Raw genomic sequence first — 21,415 nt, forward strand, 5'->3', positions numbered from 1 at the left:
CTTCCTTAACTCATCCTGTAGCAGCAATGTGCAGGGAAATAGGGAGCTTATTGGTAGCCAAATCCTGCAATATTTTCAATCAAAACCCATAAAAATTATTTCATCCTAAAATTCTTGCATTTGTGTATTAAAAAAAAACCAAACCCCAAAAAAGTCCCTAAAAGGTATCCATACTCCCTACTGAGTGATAGCATCTTCCACTTCAGTTGGGCTGCACATCTGTATGTGCCTGTACTACCTAAATACACATTAGACAGGGCCACTATGAGCGTACGGTCGTCACTCACCAGTCATCAGGCTTCACAGCATCAGGATCAGGTATTTTTGGTCTCTCATCCCAATCTTCAGGTTTCCGGTCATCAGGATCCTCAATTTCACTGGGTGGGTTGACGGGGGGATTCACATCATTGAGTAAGTTGCCGCTGTTTACAACATTTTGGTCCACCAGGACCTCAAAAGAGTTGTCTGGATTCAAAACTGCATAGAAAAGAATAAAGAAAGGTTAAAGGGAACCTGTTAGCAGGTTTATGCTACCTCATCTGAGAGCAGCATGTAGGCAAAGAGGCCCTGAGTTCAACGATGTAGGACTTAGATTACTGTGTGCAGCCGTTCTGACAGTGAAAGATTTTAGACTGGGAGTGATGTCCTCGCACACACCAGGCTTTCACTGTACAGTTCCATAGACAGAAGCTGATAATCAGAGAAGGGGGCGGAGTCAGACTACAGCTAATGCCTGCTGAGACCCACTAATGATAAAGATAAGAGGCATAAGCCAACACAAAAAAAAGACCAAAATAAGAGACAGGGCTGAATTCTCTGTTTTAACTCTTGCAGCATGTTTTCTTCAAATTACATTGCAGAAACCTGCTGACAGAGTCCCTTTAAAAAAGGGGGTATTACCATTTCCAAGATCCTATCTCAATGTGTAGAAGGTGTAATGGTAATATTAGAAAATACCTCCAATTAGAGATTTGGTATAGTTATGTCGCTTACCTCATGTGCAGGGCATTTTGGCTTAGGTATCCATGGATAAGACCACGAAGTAACTAACTGTTTGTCACTATACGAGTGGTTGTAACTATGAATACTGAAACAGTAATTGCCCTGCAAATGAGGTAAGAGTCATAGCTAATCAGGAGAACTATACTACATTTCTAATTTGAGATATTTGCTAATATTACACCTACTACATATTATGATAGGATCTTGGAATGGGAATAGCCCTTTACGCCTCCGCATCAGAAAAGACGTAAAGAGTTAAACCATTAAACGAATATTCGCCTCTAATATCTATGGCTGATCCACAGTACATGCCAAAAGAAGGGAATTTTGTTTACTTACCGTAAATTCCTTTTCTTCTAGCGCCTATTGGGAGACCCAGACAATTGGGTGTATAGCTTCTGCCTCCGGAGGCCACACAAAGTATTACACTCAAAAGTGTAACCCCTCCCCTCTGCCTATACACCCTCCCGTGCCTCACGGGCTCCTCAGTTTTGGTGCAAAAGCAGGATGGAGGAAACTTATAAATTGGTTTAAGGTAAATTCAATCCGAAGGATGTTCGGAGAACTGAAAACCACGAAACAATTGAACATGAACAACATGTGTACACAAAAGAACAACAGCCCGAAGGGAACAGGGGCGGGTGCTGGGTCTCCCAATAGGAGCTAGAAGAAAAGGAATTTACGGTAAGTAAACAAAATTCCCTTCTTCTTTGTCGCTCCATTGGGAGACCCAGACAATTGGGACGTCCAAAAGCAGTCCCTGGGTGGGTAAAAGAATACCTCGATAAAAAGAGCCGACACGACTCCCTCTTACAGGTGGGCCACCGCCGCCTGAAGGACCTGCCTACCTAGACTGGCATCTGCCGAAGCATAGGCATGCACTTGATAGTGCTTTGTGAAAGTGTGCAGACTAGACCACGTAGCTGCCTGACACACCTGCTGAGCCGTCGCCCGGTGCCGCAATGCCCAGGACGCCCCTACGGCTCTGGTAGAATGGGCTTTCAGCCCCGAAGGAATCGGAAGCCCCGAAGAACGGTAAGCTTCAAGAATCGGTTCCTTGATCCACCGAGCCAAGGTTGACCTGGAAGCTTGCGAACCCTTACGCTGACCAGCCACAAGGACAAAAAGCGCATCTGAACGACGCAGGGGCGCTGTGCGAGACACGTAGAAACGGAGTGCTCTCACTAAATCTAATGAGTGCAAATCCTTTTCAAAGCGGTGAATTGGATTAGGGCAAAATGAAGGTAAGGTGATATCCTGATTGAGATGAAAAGGCGATACCACCTTAGGGAGAAATTCCGGAACAGGACGGAGAACCACCTTATCCTGGTGAAAAACCAGGAAGGGGGCTTTGCATGACAGTGCTGCAAGCTCTACGGAGTGAAGTAACTGCTACTAGAAATGCAACTTTCTGCGAAAGACGTGATAAGGAGACATCACGCAGCGGTTCAAAAGGCGGTTTCTGAAGAGCCGTTAGCACCCTGTTAAGGTCCCAGGGTTCCAGCGGACGCCTGTAAGGTGGGACTATGTGGCAAACTCCCTGCAGGAACGTGCGGACCTGCGGAAGCTTGGCCAGGCGCTTTTGAAAGAATATTGAGAGTGCCGATACTTGCCCTTTGAGAGAACTAAGTGACAACCCCTCATCCATTCCGGATTGAAGGAAGGAAAGAAAAGTGGGTAAGGCAAAAGGCCAGGGAGTAAAACCTTTATCAGAACAACAGGACAAGAAAATCCGCCAAGTCCTGTGATAGATCTTGGCGGACGTCGGTTTCCTGGCCTGTCTCATAGTGGCAATGACATCCTGAGACAGCCCTGAAGACGCTAGGAGCCAGGACTCAATGGCCACACAGTCAGGTTGAGGGCCGCAGAATTCAGATGGAAAAACGGCCCTTGCGACAGCAAGTCTGGGCGGTCTGGCAGCGCCCACGGCTGACCCACCGTGAGATGCCACAGATCCGGGTACCATGACCGCCTCGGCCAGTCTGGAGCGACGAGAATGGCGCGACGGCAGTCGGACCTGATCTTGCGTAGTACTCTGGGCAGCATTGCCAAAGGAGGAAATACATAAGGCAGTCGAAACTGCGACCAATCCTGAACTAATGCGTCCGCCGCCAGAGCTCTGTGATCCTGAGATCGTGCCATGAAGGCCGGGACCTTGTTGTTGTGCCGTGACGCCATGAGATCGACGTCCAGCGTTCCCCAGCGGCGACAGATCTCTCGAAACACCTCTGGGTGCAGGGACCATTCCCCCGCATCCATGCCCTGACGACTGAGAAAATCTGCTTCCCAGTTTTCTACACCCGGTATGTGAACTGCGGAGATGGTGGATGCTGTGGCTTCCACCCACTGCAGAATTCGCCGGACTTCTTGGAAGGCTTGACGACTCCGCGTGCCGCCTTGGTGGTTGATGTATGCGACATCAGTGGCGTTGTCCGACTGGATACGGATCTGCCTGCCCTCCAGCAACTGCTGGAAAGCCACTAGGGCCAGATACACTGCCCTTATCTCCAGGACATTGATCTGAAGGGAAGACTATCGGAGTCCAGGTTCCCTGAGCCCTGTGATGGAGGAACACCGCTCCCCACCCTGACAGGCTCGCGTCCGTGGTGACCGCAGCCCAGGTTGGGGGCAGGAAGGATTTTCCCTGTGATAGAGAAGTGGGAAGAAGCCACCACTGAAGGGACGTCTTTGTTGCAAGGGAAAGAGACGTTCCTGTCGAGAGTTCGACCTCCTGTCCCATTTGCGGAGAATGTCCCACTGGAGTGGCCGCAGATGGAATTGCGCGAAGGGCACTGCCTCCATCGCTGCTACTATCTTCCCCAGGAAGTGCATGAGGCGTCTCAAGGGGTGAGACTGAGTCTGAATCAGAGATTGCACCCCTGCCTGCAGTGACAGCTGTTTGTCTAGTGGTAGCTTGACTACCGCTGACTGTATGAAACTCCATCCTTAGATAGGTCAGAGATTGGGTCGGTGTCAACTTGGATTTTGGGAAGTTGATGAGCCACCCGAACTGCTGGAGGGTCTCCAGAGCGACGGTAAGGCTGTGTTGACACGCCGCCCGAGAAGGTGCCCTGACTAGGAGATCGTCCAAGTAGGGAATCACCGAGTGCCCCTGAGAATGCAGGACCGCCACAACGGATGCCATGACTTTGGTGAAAACCCGTGGGGCTGTCGCCAGGCCGAAGGGCAATGCCACGAACTGAAGGTGTTCGTCCCCTATGGCGAAACGCAAAAAGCGTTGATGTTCTGGTGCGATCGGCACATGGAGATAGGCATCCTTGATGTCGATCGATGCGAGGAAGTCTCCTTGTGAAATCGAGGCGATGACCGAGCGGAGAGATTCCATCCGGAATCGTCTAGTGCTCACGTGTTTGTTGAGCAATTTGAGGTCCAGAACGGGACGGAATGATCCGTCTTTCTTTGGTACCACGAATAAGTTGGAGTAAAAACCGCGACCCTGTTCCTGAGTGGGAACGGGGGTCACGACGCCTTCTTTTTTCAGAGCGTCCACTGCTTGAAAAAGTGCGTCTGCTCGCGCGGGGGGCGGGGAGGTTCTGAAGAAACGAGTCGGAGGACGAGAGCTGAACTCTATCCTGTAACCGTGAGACAGGATGTCTCTCACCCATCGGTCTTAAACATGTGGCCACCAGGCGTCGCGAAAGCGGGAGAGCCTGCCACCGACCGAGGATGCGGTTCGGGGATGCCGTGAGTCATGAGGAGGCCGCCTTGGAAGCAGTGCCTCCGGCGGTCTTTTGGGGGCGTGACTTAGACCGCCACGCATAGGAGTTCCTCTTGCCTTTGTCCTGTCTATTGGACGAAGAGGACTGTGGCTTGGCGGAGGGACGAAAGGACCGAAACCTCGATTGTATTTTTCGTTGCTGAGGTCGCTTAGGTTTGGACTGGGGCAAGGAGGAGTCCTTTCCCTTGGATTCCTTAATAATCTCATCCAATCGTTCGCCAAACAATCTCTCGCCAGAAAACGGCAAACCGGTTAAGAACCTCTTGGAAGCCGAGTCTGCCTTCCATTCGCGCAGCCACATGGCCCTGCAGACTGCAACAGAATTAGCGGATGCCACCGCTGTACGGCTAGCAGAGTCTAGGACTGCGTTCATGGCGTAGGAAGAAAACGCCGACGCCTGAGAGGTTAAAGATGCAACCTGCGGGGCAGACGTACGTGTGACCGCATTAATCTCAGCCAGACAAGCTGAGATAGCTTGGAGTGCCCACACGGCTGCAAAAGCCGGGGCAAAAGACGCTCCCGTGGCCTCAGATGGATTTCACCAGGAGTTCTATGTGCCTGTCAGTGGCATCTTTTAGTGATGAGCCATCTGCAACCGAAACCACGGATCTAGCCGCCAATCTGGAGACTGGGGGATCTACCTTAGGACATTGAGCCCAACCCTTAACTACGTCAGCGGGGCAGGGGTAACGTGTGTCATTAAGGCGCTTAGTAAAGCGCTTGTCCGGAACCGCTCTGGGCTTCTGGACAGCATCTCTGAAGTTAGAGTGATCAAAAAATGCACTCCGTGTACGTTTGGGAAACCGAAACTGGCGTTTCTCCTGCTGAGAGGCCGACTCCTCTATAGGTGGAGGCGGCGGAGATAGATCCAACACCTGATTGATGGATGAGATAAGATCATTTACTAAGGCGTCCCCTTCAGGTGTATCAAGATTGAGAGCAACATCAGGGTCCAAGCCCTGAGCTGCGACCTCCGCCTCGTCCTCCAGAGAGTCCTCAAGCTGGGAACCCGAGCAGCGTGAGGAAGTCGGGGAAGGTTCCAAGCGAGCCCGCTTAGCTGGTCTGGGACTGTGGTCCGTGGAGGAGTCCTCCACGTGAGACCTAGGGCCCACCCCGGCCGGGGTGTACCCAGAGGGACCTGGAGGTGCCGATCTAACCGGGTCCGGGGCCTGTGTAAGGACCGGTCTGGACTGCAGGGCTTCCAGCAACTTGGCAGACCATTTGTCCATGGACTGAGCCATGGATTGTGAGTGACTCAGAGCTTGTCAGCAAAAACTGCAAACTCTGTCGCTGCCACCTGGACAGTAGAAACAGGGGGGTCTGCCTGAGCCGAGGGGCCCACTAGTGACCGAGGCTCCGGCTGAGCAAGTGTAACAGGGGTCGAGCATTGCTCACAGTGAGGGTAGGTGGAACCCGCAGGTAACATGGCCCTACAAGAGGTACATGTCGCAAAAAAACCCTGTGCTTTAGTGCCCTTGCTCCTTGTGACCGACATGCTGTTGTGTCCTAGGAGCGTGATCACTGAGGGTATACAGTAAAAAGGGTATACAGCCCGGCCGAACAGAAAGGTATATATATATATATATACACGTATCTATACCGGCACCCAAGGGGACCAACACCGAGTGACCGATGCGGCTTACAGACCGCTAAAAAGCGGGGTGTGTGCGCTCCAGATTCCCTGCCTGATCTCCCAGAGCTGCAGAGCTGTTCTGTGTGGTTCTCCACCGGCAGAATGTCCTAAAGATGGCTGCCGGAGCTCTCAGGGGAGGGGTGGGCGGCGTTAGGAAAAGTGCGGGAATCTGGGGTCCCCACAGTGATCAGTGAGGGGGGAGGGAGCACACAGGATGCCCCGGCCCTCACATCCGACGTCAGGTCGGCTGTCCCGCCCCTATCTCTGATAGACAGGCCTGGGGGCGGGAGTTTGCCACTAGGCCGCGATGAAGCCGGGGACTAAATTTAATACCGCGGCCGACAAGCAGGCGCGGTCGGCGCGGTAGTCCCCGGTCTTCACAATTCAGCAGTCAGTTGCGGCGTCCGGAAACCAGGCGCTCCATACCCAGTCCCCATGGGGACACAGAGTACCTCGTGGATGCAGGGCCCTGTCCCTGAAGATAGATAAGCTCCTGTCCAGCAGATTCCCTCAGGGGCTGCGGAGGGAGCACGGTCCCAGAACCTGGATGACCGCTTCGGATCCCACTTCTACCAGAGCCCTCAGGGATGGAGAAGGAAACACGGCATGAGGCTCCGGCCGTCGTACCCGCAATGGGTACCTCAACCTTAACAGCACCGCCGACTTAGTGGGGTGAGAAGGGAGCATGCCGGGGGCCCCGTGGGGGCCCTCTTTTCTTCCAACCGATACAATCAGCAGCTGCTGCTGACTAAAATGGAGATGTGTGAGTGGATGTGTGCCTCCTTCCACACAAAGCATAACACTGAGGAGCCCGTGAGGCACGGGAGGGTGTATAGGCAGAGGGGAGGGGTTACACTTTTGAGTGTAATACTTTGTGTGGCCTCCGGAGGCAGAAGCTATACACCCATTTGTCTGGGTCTCCCAATGGAGCGACAAAGAAATCCAAACAGAAGTCTCCTCTCGGGGGAATGCTGGTTGGCTTCAACACAAAAGTGAAAGACGCGCGCCGGAGGAGCCACTCCACGCCCAACACGCGCCGGAGGAGCCACTCCACGCGCAGGATGATGCTACTTTATAAGTTAACCAGTGTGAGACTAATTAAATTAAAGATTAAAGAGCTGTATTTTTTTTTTTTTTTTTGTTTGACTATTGAAGCAAGATTTTGCGTTATTTTTTTCATGATGCATAGGGCTTTATTTTTAGGGCACTGTATTTTTTTTTTTTACGGGCCTGGGCAGGGCTAGCACTCCAGTAGGTAGTAGATTAAGTGGAAAAGTTGCTATATATGTATAAATAATCTGGCATCAGAAACTGTATTGTGCAGCAATATGTACAGACATCAATGGGGCCTTCCTTCGGGGATAAGGCCAGAAATGGGCACATCCAAACGTCACATCAAGAAGGAAAAAAGGTTGGCAAGTCCTGTCGAAATGCGAGTGCCCATGTGAAATGACCGTCGTCCACTCACCACCCCACATCCCCTTTCCCACATCCCCTTTCCCACCAACCCGTTTTTACGGATTAAATAAAGACGTGCTTTTAAGTGAGTGCCAACCCTTTTTTCCTCCTTGTTGGAGGCGGTGGCCATGGACGTGTGCATTTATCCTCACTGTAGTCTAAGGGACATTTATGTCCTATATACACAATATGTTGAATGGGTTTAAAAAAAAAGGTGTTCATCTCCATCTAGAAGAACAAAAAAATAAGTAAAAAAGTCAGAATTACTTACCTAAGGTATACAGATGAGTTTTCTTATCTGTGAAGAAGGACTTCAGGTCGGCATCTGGCCTCTTCGCGTGCTTCTCCTCATACTCGCCAGTTTTGGGGTTCTTGTGGCGGAAGATGAAGTGTAGCTTGTAATCTTCACCACACTTGTCAGGACCAAACATGATGGTGTAAGGAGTCTTATCCTGGAACTGATCCTGAGACAAGAATAAAAGATCACTTTCAGGTTTGAAGAACCCACAAAAAAAATCCAAAAAACAGTTATTACGTCTCATGCATGTCACGTTTTAAAGGGAACCTGTCATCAGAAATTTAGCTATAAACCTAAAAGTTTCCCCCTCTGCAGCTCCTGGGCTGCATTGTAGGAAGCTTCCTATAGTTTTTGTGGCCCCTTTTATTCCAAAATAAATACTTTACAAACTTGTACCTTTTCGTATGCAAATTTCTTAAATCTTCCATGGGGGCGGGCTGCCTGATGTACGTTGCTGTCCTCCTGCCGATTTACGCCGCCCCCGAACGCTGAATTTCAAACCACAGGACGCCGCCCCTGGGCGTCCGTGGTCCCGCGCATGCGCTATGCTACTGTAGCGGTGCCGTGCACGTGTGACCACTGGTGACGCTTTTGCGCGGGCACCGACTGCTCCGTCCGCTCCTCCCATCTATTTCCTGCTGCTGAGCAGGATGGGAAGGCGGTGACGTCCGGTCATCTGGCCAGCGAGCGTTTGCGCAGAACGCTGGAGGAAGAGGGGAAAGTGCGGTCACGAGGTTATGGGCGGCACTTGCTGATGACACTCACAGCGCCGCCCATAACCTCGTGCCCGCGCAAAGTGTCACTAGCAGTCACACGTGCACACAGTGCACGGCACCGCTACAGTAGCACAGCGCATGCGCGGGACCACGGGCGCCCAGGGGCGGCGTCCTGAGGTTTGAAATTCAGCGTTCGGGGGCGGCGTAAATCGGCAGGAGGACAGCAACGTACATCAGGCAGCCCGTCCCCATGGAAGATTTAAGAAATTTGCATACGAAAAGGTACAAGTTTGTAAAGTATTTATTTTGGAATAAAAGGGGCCACAAAAACTATAGGAAGCTTCCTAGAATGCAGCCCAGGAGCTGCAGAGGGGGAAACTTTTAGCTTTATAGCTACATTTCTGATGACAGGTTCCCTTTAAATGGATTTTCTAACTTTAGACTATTGATGAGCCATTATGAGGACAGGCCTTTAGTATCGGCTTGGTGGGGCGGTCCAGCTCGTGATGTTTAATGGTGACGTGGCTCCAATTGAGTGCTAAGGCTAAACACTGCTGATGTGCCGTGACCGTCTGGCTGGAAGTAGTGTTGCCCGATTTACTTCAGGGGAATACTTACTTGATATTTAATGGTCCACCCTCACAAAAGACCACCCATATTCTAATCCTAAAAACCCCGTAGACGCACTTACCAGGTTGAGATCGGCGGTCTTGGACAGCAGCTTTACATAGGCTCCTCCACACTCTATTCCACTCTGAAAATTCACTTCATACCTAAAAAAGTGAAGCAAGGGCAACTGTAATCACACAGCACAGGTTGTACGGGATAAGAGCCTCGTAACAATGCCGAGGATCACAGGAATACTAGATACTTCTGTAGCACAGCACTGTCACCATCAGTCCTGATTATTCACCTGTAGGTGACACTAGAGAAGATGTTCCTCATACAAAAAACGCTCTTAGGCCCTGTGCGCACTAGAAAATGGAATTTTTTAAAGAAAATTCCGCAGCCAATGACCTTATGAATATGGAAGACCTGACCTCCTCAATGTATGACTCATACATGAAATTCTGGGCCACCTGGCGGGAGTGGATGGATTTCCAACAATCAGAGGAATATAGAGTTCTGGTGGGTGACCTCTTGGGAGTTAGCGATTTGGCAGCTCTGTAATCCCCCTGGTGATGGTGGGTCGGAATGGCTACCCGCCTACCCTCCCTTTTCCCGTCACCTGCCCAACCCCCCCCCTCCCTACATACACATTTCATTTCTTCTGTCCCCCCCCTTCTTTCTTCCTCTATAAGAGTTTTCTTTGCCTTCTTATATTCTTATCTTGATCTTTCGCCTATCTTTGCTCTACAGTATATTACTTTTAAATTTGTAAAATATCAAGAAAATCTTATTGGAGCCTTGAATATTCATGCGCTCAGAACGGGATGTACGTCGGATTACTGACTGGTGGTTTTCGTTTTCTGTAAGTCTTGTTGTACACTGTTTTGGTCACAACAGTGTTATTGCAAATGGGCCGTTAGGTCCAATGATTTGTAGTTTGTCATGATGGTTTCTAAATAAAGCATTTTAAAAAAAATAAAATAAATAAATAAAAAAAAAAAGAGAATTTTGTTTACTTACCGTAAATTCTTTTTCTTATAGTTCCGACATGGGAGACCCAGACCATGGGTGTATAGCTTCTGCCTCCGGAGGACACACAAAGTACTACACTAAAAAGTGTAGCTCCTCCCTCCGAGCATATACACCCCCTGGATGACCAAATCTAGCCAGTTTAGTGCAAAAGCTGAAGGAGGACATCCACCCACAAGTAGAGAGAGAGTAAAACCCGGAATAACCGGAACCTCTGTCTACAACAACAGCCGGTGAAAACACACGGAACAAGAACTGCCAACAGGCAACAGGGAGGGTGCTGGGTCTCCCATGTCGGAACTATAAGAAAAAGAATTTACGGTAAGTAAACAAAATTCTCTTTTTCTTCATCGTTCCTTATGGGAGACCCAGACCATGGGACGTCTCAAAGCAGTCCATGGGTGGGAAATAAACAGAAAACTGAGAAGTAGGCAAAACCTAACTTCACAAATGGGCGACAGCCGCCTGAAGGATGAGTCTGCCCAAGCTCGCCGAAGCATGAGCATGCACTTGGTAGTGCTTCGAAAAGGTGTGCAGACTAGACCAAGTGGCAGCCTGACAGACCTGCTGAGCCGTAGCCTGGTGCCTGAAAGCCCAAGAGGCACCGACCGCTCTGGTCGAGTGCGCCTTAATCCCCGGCGGGGGAGGCACCTGAGAACATTGGTAGGCATCGGATATGGCCGACCTAATCCAACGAGCTAGGGTCGGCTTAGAAGCCGAGAGACCCTTGCGCTGACCTGTGGTCAGCACAAAAAGAGAGGTGCACCGCCTAAGAGCAGCGGTGCGTGACACATAGATCCGGAGCGCCCGCACCAAATCTAAAGTATGCAACGCCTTCTCAAAGCGATGCACAGGGGCCGGACAAAAGGGAAGCCAATGAAATGTCCTGGTTAAGGTGGAAAGGAGACACCACCTTAGGGAGAAAGTCCGGAGTCGGACGGAGAACCACCTTGTCTTGGTGAAAAACCAAAAAGGGTGACTCCGAAGAGAGCGCAGCCAAATCAGAGACTCTCCTGAGAGAAGTTATGGCCACCAGAAAGACCACTTTCTGTGAAAGTCGAAACAAAGAAACCTCCCCAAGAGGCTCAAAGGGGGGTTTCTGTAAGGCAGTGAGGACCAGATTAAGGTCCCAGGGATCCAGAGGCCGCCGGTAAGGCGGAATGATGTGAGATGCGCCCTGCATGAAGGTGCGCACCTGGGCCAGTCGGGCGATACGCCGCTGGAACAACACTGACAGAGCCGAAACCTGTCCCTTGAGGGAATTGAGGGATAGTCCTAGCTGCAGACCGGACTGTAGAAAGGACAGGATGGTCGGCAAGGAAAACGGCCAAGGAGCATGGCCGGAAGAGCGACACCAGGACAGGAAAATTCTCCAAGTCCTGTGGTAAATCCTGGCCGAGGAAGACTTCCGAGCCTGAGTCATAGTGGAGATGACCTCGGAAGGAATGCCTGAAGCCGTCAGGATCCAGGACTCAAGAGCCACGCCGTCAATCTGAGAGCCGCAGAATTCTGGCGGAAAAATGGACCTTGTGAGAGAAGGTCTGGGTGGTCCGGGAGATGCCACGGCACCTCTACGGACAGACGGAGCAGGTCTGGGTACCAAGCTTGCCTGGGCCAGTCTGGAGCAATGATTATGACCCGACGGCCCTCCATTCTGATCTTGCGCAGGACTCTGGGCAAGAGAGCTAGAGGGGGAAACACGTAGGCCAGACGGAACTGGGACCAATCCTAAACCAGCGCGTCCGCCGCCAAGGCCTGAGGATCGTGGGAGCGAGCCACGTAAACCGGGACCTTGTTGTGCCGGGATTCCATTAGATCCACTTCCGGAGTGCCCCCCTTGCGGCAGATTGACCGGAACACTGCCGGATGCAGGGCCCACTCGCCGCTGTCCACGGTTTGACGGCTGAGATAATCTGCCTCCCAGTTTTCTACGCCTGGGATGTGGACTGCGGATATGGTGGACTTGGAGTCCTCCGTCCACTGAAGGATACGTTGAACTTCCAACATTGCTAGGCGGCTGCGAGTCCCGCCCTGGTGATGTCGCGTTGTCTGACTGGACTCGAATGTGCTTGCCCGCCAACAGGTGGTGAAAAGCTACAAGAGCTAGGAGCACAGCTCTGATTTCCAGCACATTGATCGAGAGGGCTGATTCGGACGAAGTCCAAGTGCCCTGTGCTCGGTGGTGGAGAAACACTGCTCCCCAGCCGGATAGACTGGCATCCGTGGTGAGAATCACCCAGGACGGGGCCAGAAAGGAGCGTCCCTGGGACAGAGAGAGGGGCCGAAGCCACCACTGAAGAGAGCTCCTGGTCTGTGGCGACAGAGCCACTAGCCTGTGCAAGGAAGAGGTCCGCTTGTCCCAACAGCGGAGAATGTCCAGCTGCAGGGGACGCAGATGGAACTGGGCAAAGGGAACCGCTTCCATTGACGCCACCATCTGACCCAGCACCTGCATGAGGTGCCTGATGGAATGACGGCGGGGCTTCAACAGAGAGCGCACCGCCAGATGAAGGGACTGCTGTTTGACTAAGGGCAGCTTCACAGGTGCCGGCAGAGTCTCGAATTGCATCCCTAGGTACGTAAGTTTCTGGGTCGGGGTCAGAGTGGACTTGGGCAGATTGACAAGCCACCCGAATTGAAGAAGCGTGGCGAGAGTGAGCGAGACACTCCGCTGACAGTCCGCACTGGATGTAGCCTTGACTAGAAGGTCGTCCAGGTAAGGAATCACTGCCAACCCCTGGAGGTGCAGAACCGCAACCACTGCTGCCATGACCTTGGTGAATACACGAGGAGCCATGGCTAACCCGAAGGGGAGAGCCACGAATTGGAAATTTTCCTCTCCGATTGCAAAACGTAGCCAACGCTGGTGTGAAACTGCAATTGGCACATGCAGATAGGCATCTCTGATGTCGATGGATGCTAGAAAATCTCCTTGGGTCATTGAGGCAATGACCGATCGCAGAGATTCCATGCGAAAGTGCCGCACCTGAACATGCTTGTTGAGAAGCTTGAGATCCAGGATGAGCCGAAAGGAACAGTCCTTCTTGGGGACTAGGAAGAGGTTTGAGTAGAAACCTCTGAACCGTTCCCGGGCGGGAACCGGTACAATTACTCCGTTGGCCTGCAAGGATGCCACGGCCTGGGAGAAGGCGGCGGCTTTGGAGCAGGGGGGAGTGGACAGAAAAAAATCTGTTTGGCGGGCTGGAAGAAAATTCTATCCTGTAGCCGTGGGAGATGATATCCCGCACCCACTGATCGGAGACGTGTTGAAACCACACGTCACCAAAGTGGGAGAGCCTGCCACCGACCAAGGGCGTTGCTGGCGCAGCCAGATAGTCAAGAGGAGGCTGCCTTAGTGGCAGCGGCTCCTCCGTTCTTCTGAGGACGCGGCTTCGTGCGCCAGCTGGGTTTTCGATCCTTGGCTGAGTTAGTGGACGAGGCTGAGGGCTTAGAGGATGACCAGTTAGAGGAACGAAAGGAACGAAACCTCGACTGGTTCCTGCCCTGGACAGGTCTCCTGGTTTTAGTTTGTGGCAAGGAAGTACTCTTCCCGCCAGTAGCCTCCTTAATTATTTCATCCAGTTGTTCACCGAACAGCCGGGACCCAGCAAAGGGGAGCCCAGCAAGGTACTTCTTGGAAGAAGCGTCTGCTTTCCACTCTCGAAGCCACAAGATCCTGCGGATCGCGAGGGAATTAGCGGAAGCCTCCGCCGTGCGGTGAGAAGCCTCCAGAATGGCAGACATGGCATAGGATGAAAAGGCTGAAGCCTGGGAAGTTAAGGCAACCATTTCGGGCATAGAGTCCCTGGTGAGGGAATGCATCTCCGCCAGAAAAGCAGAGACGGCCTTAAGAGCCCACACTGCTGCAAAAGACGGGGAGAACGAGGCCCCTGCCGCTTCATATACAGATTTGGCCAGAAGGTCAACCTGGCGGTCAGTGGGATCCTTAAGTGAGGTGCCATCGGCCACAGATACAACTGTCCGGGCTGAGATTCTAGACACCGGAGGATCTACCTTTGGTGAATGAGCCCACTCCTTGACCACCTCTGGTGGAAAGGGAAAACGGTCATCAGAACTACGCTTTGGGAAGCGTTTGTCAGGACAGGCCCTGGGCTTGGTCACAGTGGCCTGAAAACTGGAGTGGTTAAAAAAAAAACAAACATACTCCTTGCTCTTTTAGGTGAGGTAAACTGGCGTTTTTCTACCAGAGAGGCTTGTTCCTCTGACACTGGTGGATTGAGGTCCAGTACGGAATTAATGGACGCAATCAAGTCACTAACATCCGCATCACCTTCAGTTAGATCAATGGGGTACATAGAGGTAGCGTCCGAGCCCACAGTAAAGGCATCCTCCTCGCCCTGTGATTCAGCTCGTGAATCAGAGCCGTGGGACGAGGAAGGAGAAGAGTCCCTGCGTCTCCGTTTAGGAGGACGGAGTCTGGGAACAGATGAAAAATCCTCTGTGAGCTCTGCAGAGAGAGTCGGAGCAGCAGAGGCGCCCTGAGAAGGGGGCTGATGCATGCTCAGCAGAGTCCGGGACAGCTGTCCCATGGAGTCGGCAAAGGACTGGGAGATAACTTTAGAAAACGAAGTTACCCAAGACGGGGGTTCAGCCACCGGGGCTGGAGCAGCCGGAGGGACCCCTGGGGAGACTCCAGGCTGAGGCACCACCATGTTAGAGCAGGCATTACAATGTGGATATGTGCTCGGTTCAGGCAGTACGAGCTTACATGCAGTGCATATAGAGTAAAGCCTTGCAGCCTTGCTCCTAGTGAGAGACATGCTGCTGAGGTGGAGGTTCTGCAGTAAAGAACACACTCCTTCAGAATGACCCCCAGAGTCGTTTTGTGTGCCCTCCGGATTCCACAGCTTGGACCCCCAGCCAGATGCAGAGCTGCAGCAGCCAGCGCCGATCAGTGTGAGAACGCTGATAAAATGGCGCCGGAATGAGGAGGGGGGGGGGTTTAGTCCAAGAGCGGGAACCGGAGGGCCAAGGAGAAATACAGGGGAGGGAAACATCTCCTCAGAGAGGAGTGTCCTGCCCTGAGCTGAACGGCCGGCGCCGCACTGTCCCTCTGCATGACTGACATGCAGGGGCAGTGAAACCGAAAGTAGGCCGCAGCCGAAGCCGGGGCCTAAATTTTTCCATGCGGCCGACAAGCAGGCACCCTCGGCGCGGTTCTCAGGAGAAAACCAGAGAACCGGCCGGAAATCACAGCAAAGTTAAATAACACACTCTCCCCACAATAAATGTACAAGGGACCCCTCAATAACGTCTCAATACTTAGCTTATGAGACGCAGGGCCAGGTCCCTGAGGGGTGAGCGCTCCGTCCGGCAGGGTCCTGAAAGGGCTGCGGATGGAGACCGGTCTCCTGCAAAGCAGTGAGAACCGTGATGGCTCCCACTTCAAGCCAGAGCCCGAGGGATGGTGAAGGAGCGCGGCATGTAAGGCTCCAGCCTTGTAAAATCAACCTTAACAGCACCGCCGACACAGTGGGGTGAGAAGGGACATGCCGGGAGTCCAGCTTGGACCCGCTTTTCTTTCAACTCTTTGAAATCAAAAATCAGATGAGAATGCATGTGTGTGTGACCTCCTGAACACAAAGCATTGAACTGGCTATATTTGGTCATCCAGGGGGTGTATATGCTCGGAGAGAGGAGCTACACTTTTTAGTGTAGTACTTTGTGTGTCCTCCGGAGGCAGAAGCTATACACCCATGGTCTGGGTCTCCCATAAGGAACGATGAAGAAAAGAAAATTCCGCAGCCTCTGAAAAAGATTACCGCATCTGCGGCAAAAAACCCCACAACAAACCGCACCTGAAAATTGCATGTGGTATTACCGCGGTTTGCCCGCAAATTCTCCGGGGGTTGTTCCCTGCGGTTTTTGACCATCATCTATGGCAAAAACTGCAGGTACCTGCGGAAAAGAAGTGACATGCACATCCATTTTTCTGCAGAAATTGTGCAGCAAAACCGCGGCAAAAACGGCAGCGTGCGCACAGGGCCTTAGAGAAAGCAGTAACACTCCCAGCAAGAGTCGGATCTCACAAGAAGCAGCTTCTTCCAAGGAATTCCAGTTTAGCTGCTTATGGACTGATTGCCCATAGACTTAAGGTACCGTCACACTAAAGGCGGCTTTGCACACTACGACATCGCAGGTGCGATGTCGGTGGGGGTCAAATCGAAAGTGACGGACATCCGGCATCACTTGCGATGTCGTAGTGTGTAAATCCTAGATGATAGGATTAACGAGCACAAAAGCGTCGTTATCGTATCAGTGCATTCTCCGACATTTCCATAATGCCGGTGCAGAGACAGGTACGATGTTGTTCCTCGTTCCTGTGGCAGCACACATCGCTGTGTATGAAGCCGCAGGAGCGAGGAACATCTACCTGCGTCCCGGCTGCAATGAGAAGGAAGGAGGTGGGCGGGATGTTTACGTCCCGCTCATCTCCGGCCATCCTCTTTGATTGGCCGCCTGCCATGTGACGCCGCACGACCCGCCCCTTTAGGAAGGAGGCGGCACGCCGGCCAGAGCGACGTCGCAGGGTAGGTGAGTGCATGTGAAACTGCCGTAGCGATAATGTTCGCTACGCCAGCTATCACAAGATATCGTACCTGCGACGGGGGCGGGGACTATCGCACTTGACATCGCAGCATCGGCTTGTGATGTTGTAATGTGCAAAGCTCGCCTAAGCAACGCTCCAGCGATCCCACCAGCAACCTGACCTGGCAGGGATCGCTGGAGCGTCGCTACACGGGTTGCTGTTGAGCTGTCACACAGGCAGATCTCACCAGCAACCAGCCCCCAGCGACGCGTGGAAGCGATGCTGCGCTTGGTAACTAAGGTAAATATCGGGTAACCAACCCGATATTTACCCTGGTTACCAGCACACACCACTTAGCGCTGGCTCCCTGCACTTCTAGCCAGAGTTCACATCGGGTTAATTACCCGATGTGTACTCTGCTACGTGTACAGGCAGCAGGGAGTCTGCTTCTGCGGACGCTGGTAACCACAGTAAACATCGGGTAACCAAGAAGCCCTTCCCTTGGTTACCCGATATTTACCTTCGTTACCAGCATCCGCCGCTCTCACTGTCAGTGCCGGCTCCTGCTCCCTGCACACATAGCCAGACTACACATCGGGTTAATTACCCGATGTGTACTCCAGCTACATGTGCACAGAGCAGGAGCCGGCACTGACAGTCAGAGCGGCGGATGCTGGTAACGAAGGTAAATATCGGGTAACTAAGGGAAGGGCTTCTTGGTTACTCGATGTTTACCGTGGTTATCAGCGTCCGCAGAAGCCGGCTCCCTGCTGCCTGCACATTCAGTTGTTGCTCTCTCGCTGTCACACACAGCGATGTGTGCTTCACAGCGGGACAGCAACAACTAAAAAATGGTCCAAGACATTCAGCAACAACCAGCGACCTCACAGCAGGGGCCAGGTCGTTGCTGGATGTCACACACCGCGACATCACTAGCAACATCGCTGCTACGTCACAAAAGTCGTGCCTCAGCAGAGATGTTGCTAGCGATGTTGCTTAGTGTGACGTGGCCTTAAGCATCTGGCCAGTTCACACCTTAGAACGTCACTGCATAGTAGAGGCACTGTACTGAGTGTGCAGGAGCGGGGAGCCAGGTGTCAGACACAGCTATACTCCCCAGAGAGAAGGCAGAGATTGTTTATTACTGATTCTGCCCCTCTGATAACTGTATACATTGAGCAAAACATGTGCTGTGTACAGTGATATTAAAGTGGTTGTCCCACGAACAAAGTTCATTTTAATCAATAGATTTTGGAATAAAATTTTCACAATTGGATGTGATGTGTTTATATTAAAAAAAATTTCTGTGTTGAGATAATCTTACATGTGTGTCCCTGCTGTGTACTGTGTAATGGCTGTGTCTGACCGTACAGGGACATGGTCTGATCATACCACAGCTCCTGGGCAGGGGAGGATGGAAAAGAAAGTATACAAACATTACAGCACAAAAATCACAAAGAATTCTGTGAGGCAAAACATTTATTAAAATAAAAAAAAAAAAAATATAAAAATAAATAAATCCCAACATGGAAATGTTGTACTTCACAAAGTACCAGCTATGATCATGTGCAGTAATGTCTTTTTACTTTTTTTTTCTTTACCTCCTCCCTTGCCCATCTGTCTGTATGGTCAACACGACCGTTACACAGTACACAGCAGGGACACACACACACACACACTTTATTATAAAATATCTAATATATTTCCTTGTGAATCATTTTCTATGAAACAGCTAATACAGGAGAGTCCTTCTCCCCATCCATATGATTTATATTTCCATATTAAACACTTATATGACTAAGTCCTCATTACAGGACCATTCTTAATGTCTCAGGTCCACCTAACCGCCTATACTGTGAATTTAACCCCTCAAATTCAAAGGCTTTCTTTGGGAATCCGCACCCCCTAAGAACAGTGCACACAAGAGAATTATCTTCTCCATTCGAGTGATTTTCACCCATATGCATATACTGTATGTCAGACTAATCTTGATAAAGGCTGAATAAAGCTGAAACATTGTTTGTTTTTTTTTGTTTTTTACCCATGTATGAATTGAATACTCATTACAGGGGACTTTATCCTTCTTTTAGTGCTGAAGTTATTACTTTATTACTTCACAGCACCATTCCGGCAGTGTAAGGCTAGTTTCACACTTGCGTTGAACGACATCCGTAGCATTGTGTTGTGTGATGGATGCAACGCATGTGTTGCATTTAGTGGCACAACGGATGCAATGGATCGTACAAAACGACGGAATCTTTTTTTCTTCTTCTTTAGTTTTACCAGCGGCAGACTATTGTGAACGATCAGCTGATCGCTCACAGCAGCAGCCGGCCGCCGGGTGATCAGCTGATCGCTCACAGCAGCAGCCGGCCGCCGGGTGATCAGCTGATCGCTCACAGCAGCAGCCGGCCGCCGGGTGATCAGCTGATCGCTCACAGCAGCAGCCGGCCGCCGGGTGATCAGCTGATCGCTCACAGCAGCAGCCGGCCGCCGGGTGATCAGCTGATCGCTCACAGCAGCAGCCGGCCGCCGGGTGATCAGCTGATCGCTCACAGCAGCAGCCGGCCGCCGGGTGATCAGCTGATCGCTCACAGCAGCAGCCGGCCGCCGGGTGATCAGCTGATCGTTCGGCCGCAGAGAACGTGTGCGGGGGGCGTAGTGCCGGGTGGGTGGAGCTGAGCGGGACCATGGCGCTGAGGACTGCATGGCTGGGGACAGGAGTGTGTGTGCACGTGCGTCTTTGCATGCGTGCGGACTGCAGGAGGGGGCGGAGCTGAACGGGGAATGTCGGGCTCCCTGCACACGTAGCCAGGTAAATATCTGGTAAATAAGCAAAGCACTTTGCTTGGTTACCCGATATTTACCTTGGTTACCAGCGTACACCGCTTAGCGCTGGCTCCTTGCACCCGTAGCCAGGGTAAATATCGGGTAACTAGGCAAAGCGCATTGCTTAGTAACCCGATGTGTACCCTGGTTACGTGTGCAGGGAGCCAGAGAGAGCATGCGCTGCTCAAAAAATGTTACATGCTGCGTTCCTTCCGCCCGGCGGAAGCAACGCAGCATCGCCCAGCGGAAGCAACGCAGGTCCATCACTCGAAATCCGTCGTCCATACAAGTCTATGGGAAGCAGCAGAATCCGTTAACGGATTCCGCTGTTTTCCACAACGGCGGATTGCAACTGAAGGAAAACAACGCAAATGTGAACGTACCCCAAGCAGCCCTATGCAAACTGATCTAGAAGATTATCACACCACAGGAAGATTATTATTAATTTTTTTTTTTAAACACATCCAATTGTGGAACTTATTGTTCCAATATCAATTGAGTAAATCAACTTTAAAAAACAAAACAAAAACAAGACAACTTTGTTAGTAGGAAAACCCCTTTAAGCGCCAACGGCACATCTTCCTCCTGACCCAGCGGTGATTTGATTCCTGCGTGTACAGAGGGAGCAGCAGCTGAAGAGCCTTAGGAGACCCAGTCAGGGGGCTTAATTTCAACTGCAAGGGGGGGTAATATAGCAGCCCCAGATATTTTGACTGACAGGTGCAACAGAAAGGGAATATGTGGGTTGGGTCTTGCTATCTATTCCAATCTCTCTGCCTGCGCTGGAATTAACATCTATGACGACGACACAGGGAGGAAGTGCCAGTAAAGTTCCAGAAATGCACTGCTATTTGATTGACAGGTGCAACAGGAAGAGAATATGTGGGCCGGGTCTTGCTATCTATTCCAGTCCCTGTCTGTCCGCCTGGTCTTACTCCCCCCCCTCGCTGTCAGACAATAATTCCGGAGCAGAAAGACAGGGGGGAGAATAGATAGCAAGATCCGACCCACATATTCCCTTCCTGTTGCACCTGTCAATCAAAAAGCAGTGCATTGCTGGAACTTTACTTGCACATATTTCTGAAATAAAACATCTATTCTCTGAACAAAAGCTAAGCTTACATTCAGCATCCTAGCACCAGTATAGCACTGGCTTTACTTTATATATGAAAATCCTGCTGGCTGGTTCTCTTTAAAATGTTTAACTGTTGCCCTTAAAGGTGTTTCGTACTTTACGAGGGGTCACAATATGTGAAATAGGTTATATTACAAAAAAGTATTAAATTGGCTGGGGTCCCCATGACAGCCTAAAATATTGTTTATTGCAACGGATGGAGGGGGAGCTTTTTTTATTTTCTAGAATAAAAGTTAAAAAAGAGGTTTATGCAATGAGGGGGTCACCACACCACCGACATGTTAAATTTACCCTTCAATGCTGCAGTTGAATAAAAACTGTCAGTGAGCTGGAGATGTGAGTGCCCCAATTTATACTGTATTGCACAAAAATACCTGACCCCAGCTCAATAGCTTCATAGGCACAGCATACATGAGA

General features: G+C 51.2%; 1 protein-coding gene across 1 annotated transcript in view; it reads right to left on the reverse strand.

The window, feature by feature from the left end:
• Window positions 1–21,415, reverse strand: part of CANX (calnexin) — a 92,796-nt gene that overhangs the window by 35,311 nt on the left and 36,070 nt on the right. The window contains exons 6-8 of the mRNA XM_075344382.1: window positions 9,538–9,619; window positions 8,104–8,296; window positions 288–477 (exon numbers count right to left, since the gene is read on the reverse strand). Coding sequence (XP_075200497.1) covers window positions 288–477; window positions 8,104–8,296; window positions 9,538–9,619 — 465 coding nt within the window. The remainder of the gene's footprint in view (window positions 1–287; window positions 478–8,103; window positions 8,297–9,537; window positions 9,620–21,415) is intronic.

Source organism: Anomaloglossus baeobatrachus, chromosome 4 (genome assembly GCF_048569485.1).
Source record: "Anomaloglossus baeobatrachus isolate aAnoBae1 chromosome 4, aAnoBae1.hap1, whole genome shotgun sequence".
Classification (NCBI taxonomy): Eukaryota; Metazoa; Chordata; class Amphibia; order Anura; family Aromobatidae; genus Anomaloglossus; species Anomaloglossus baeobatrachus.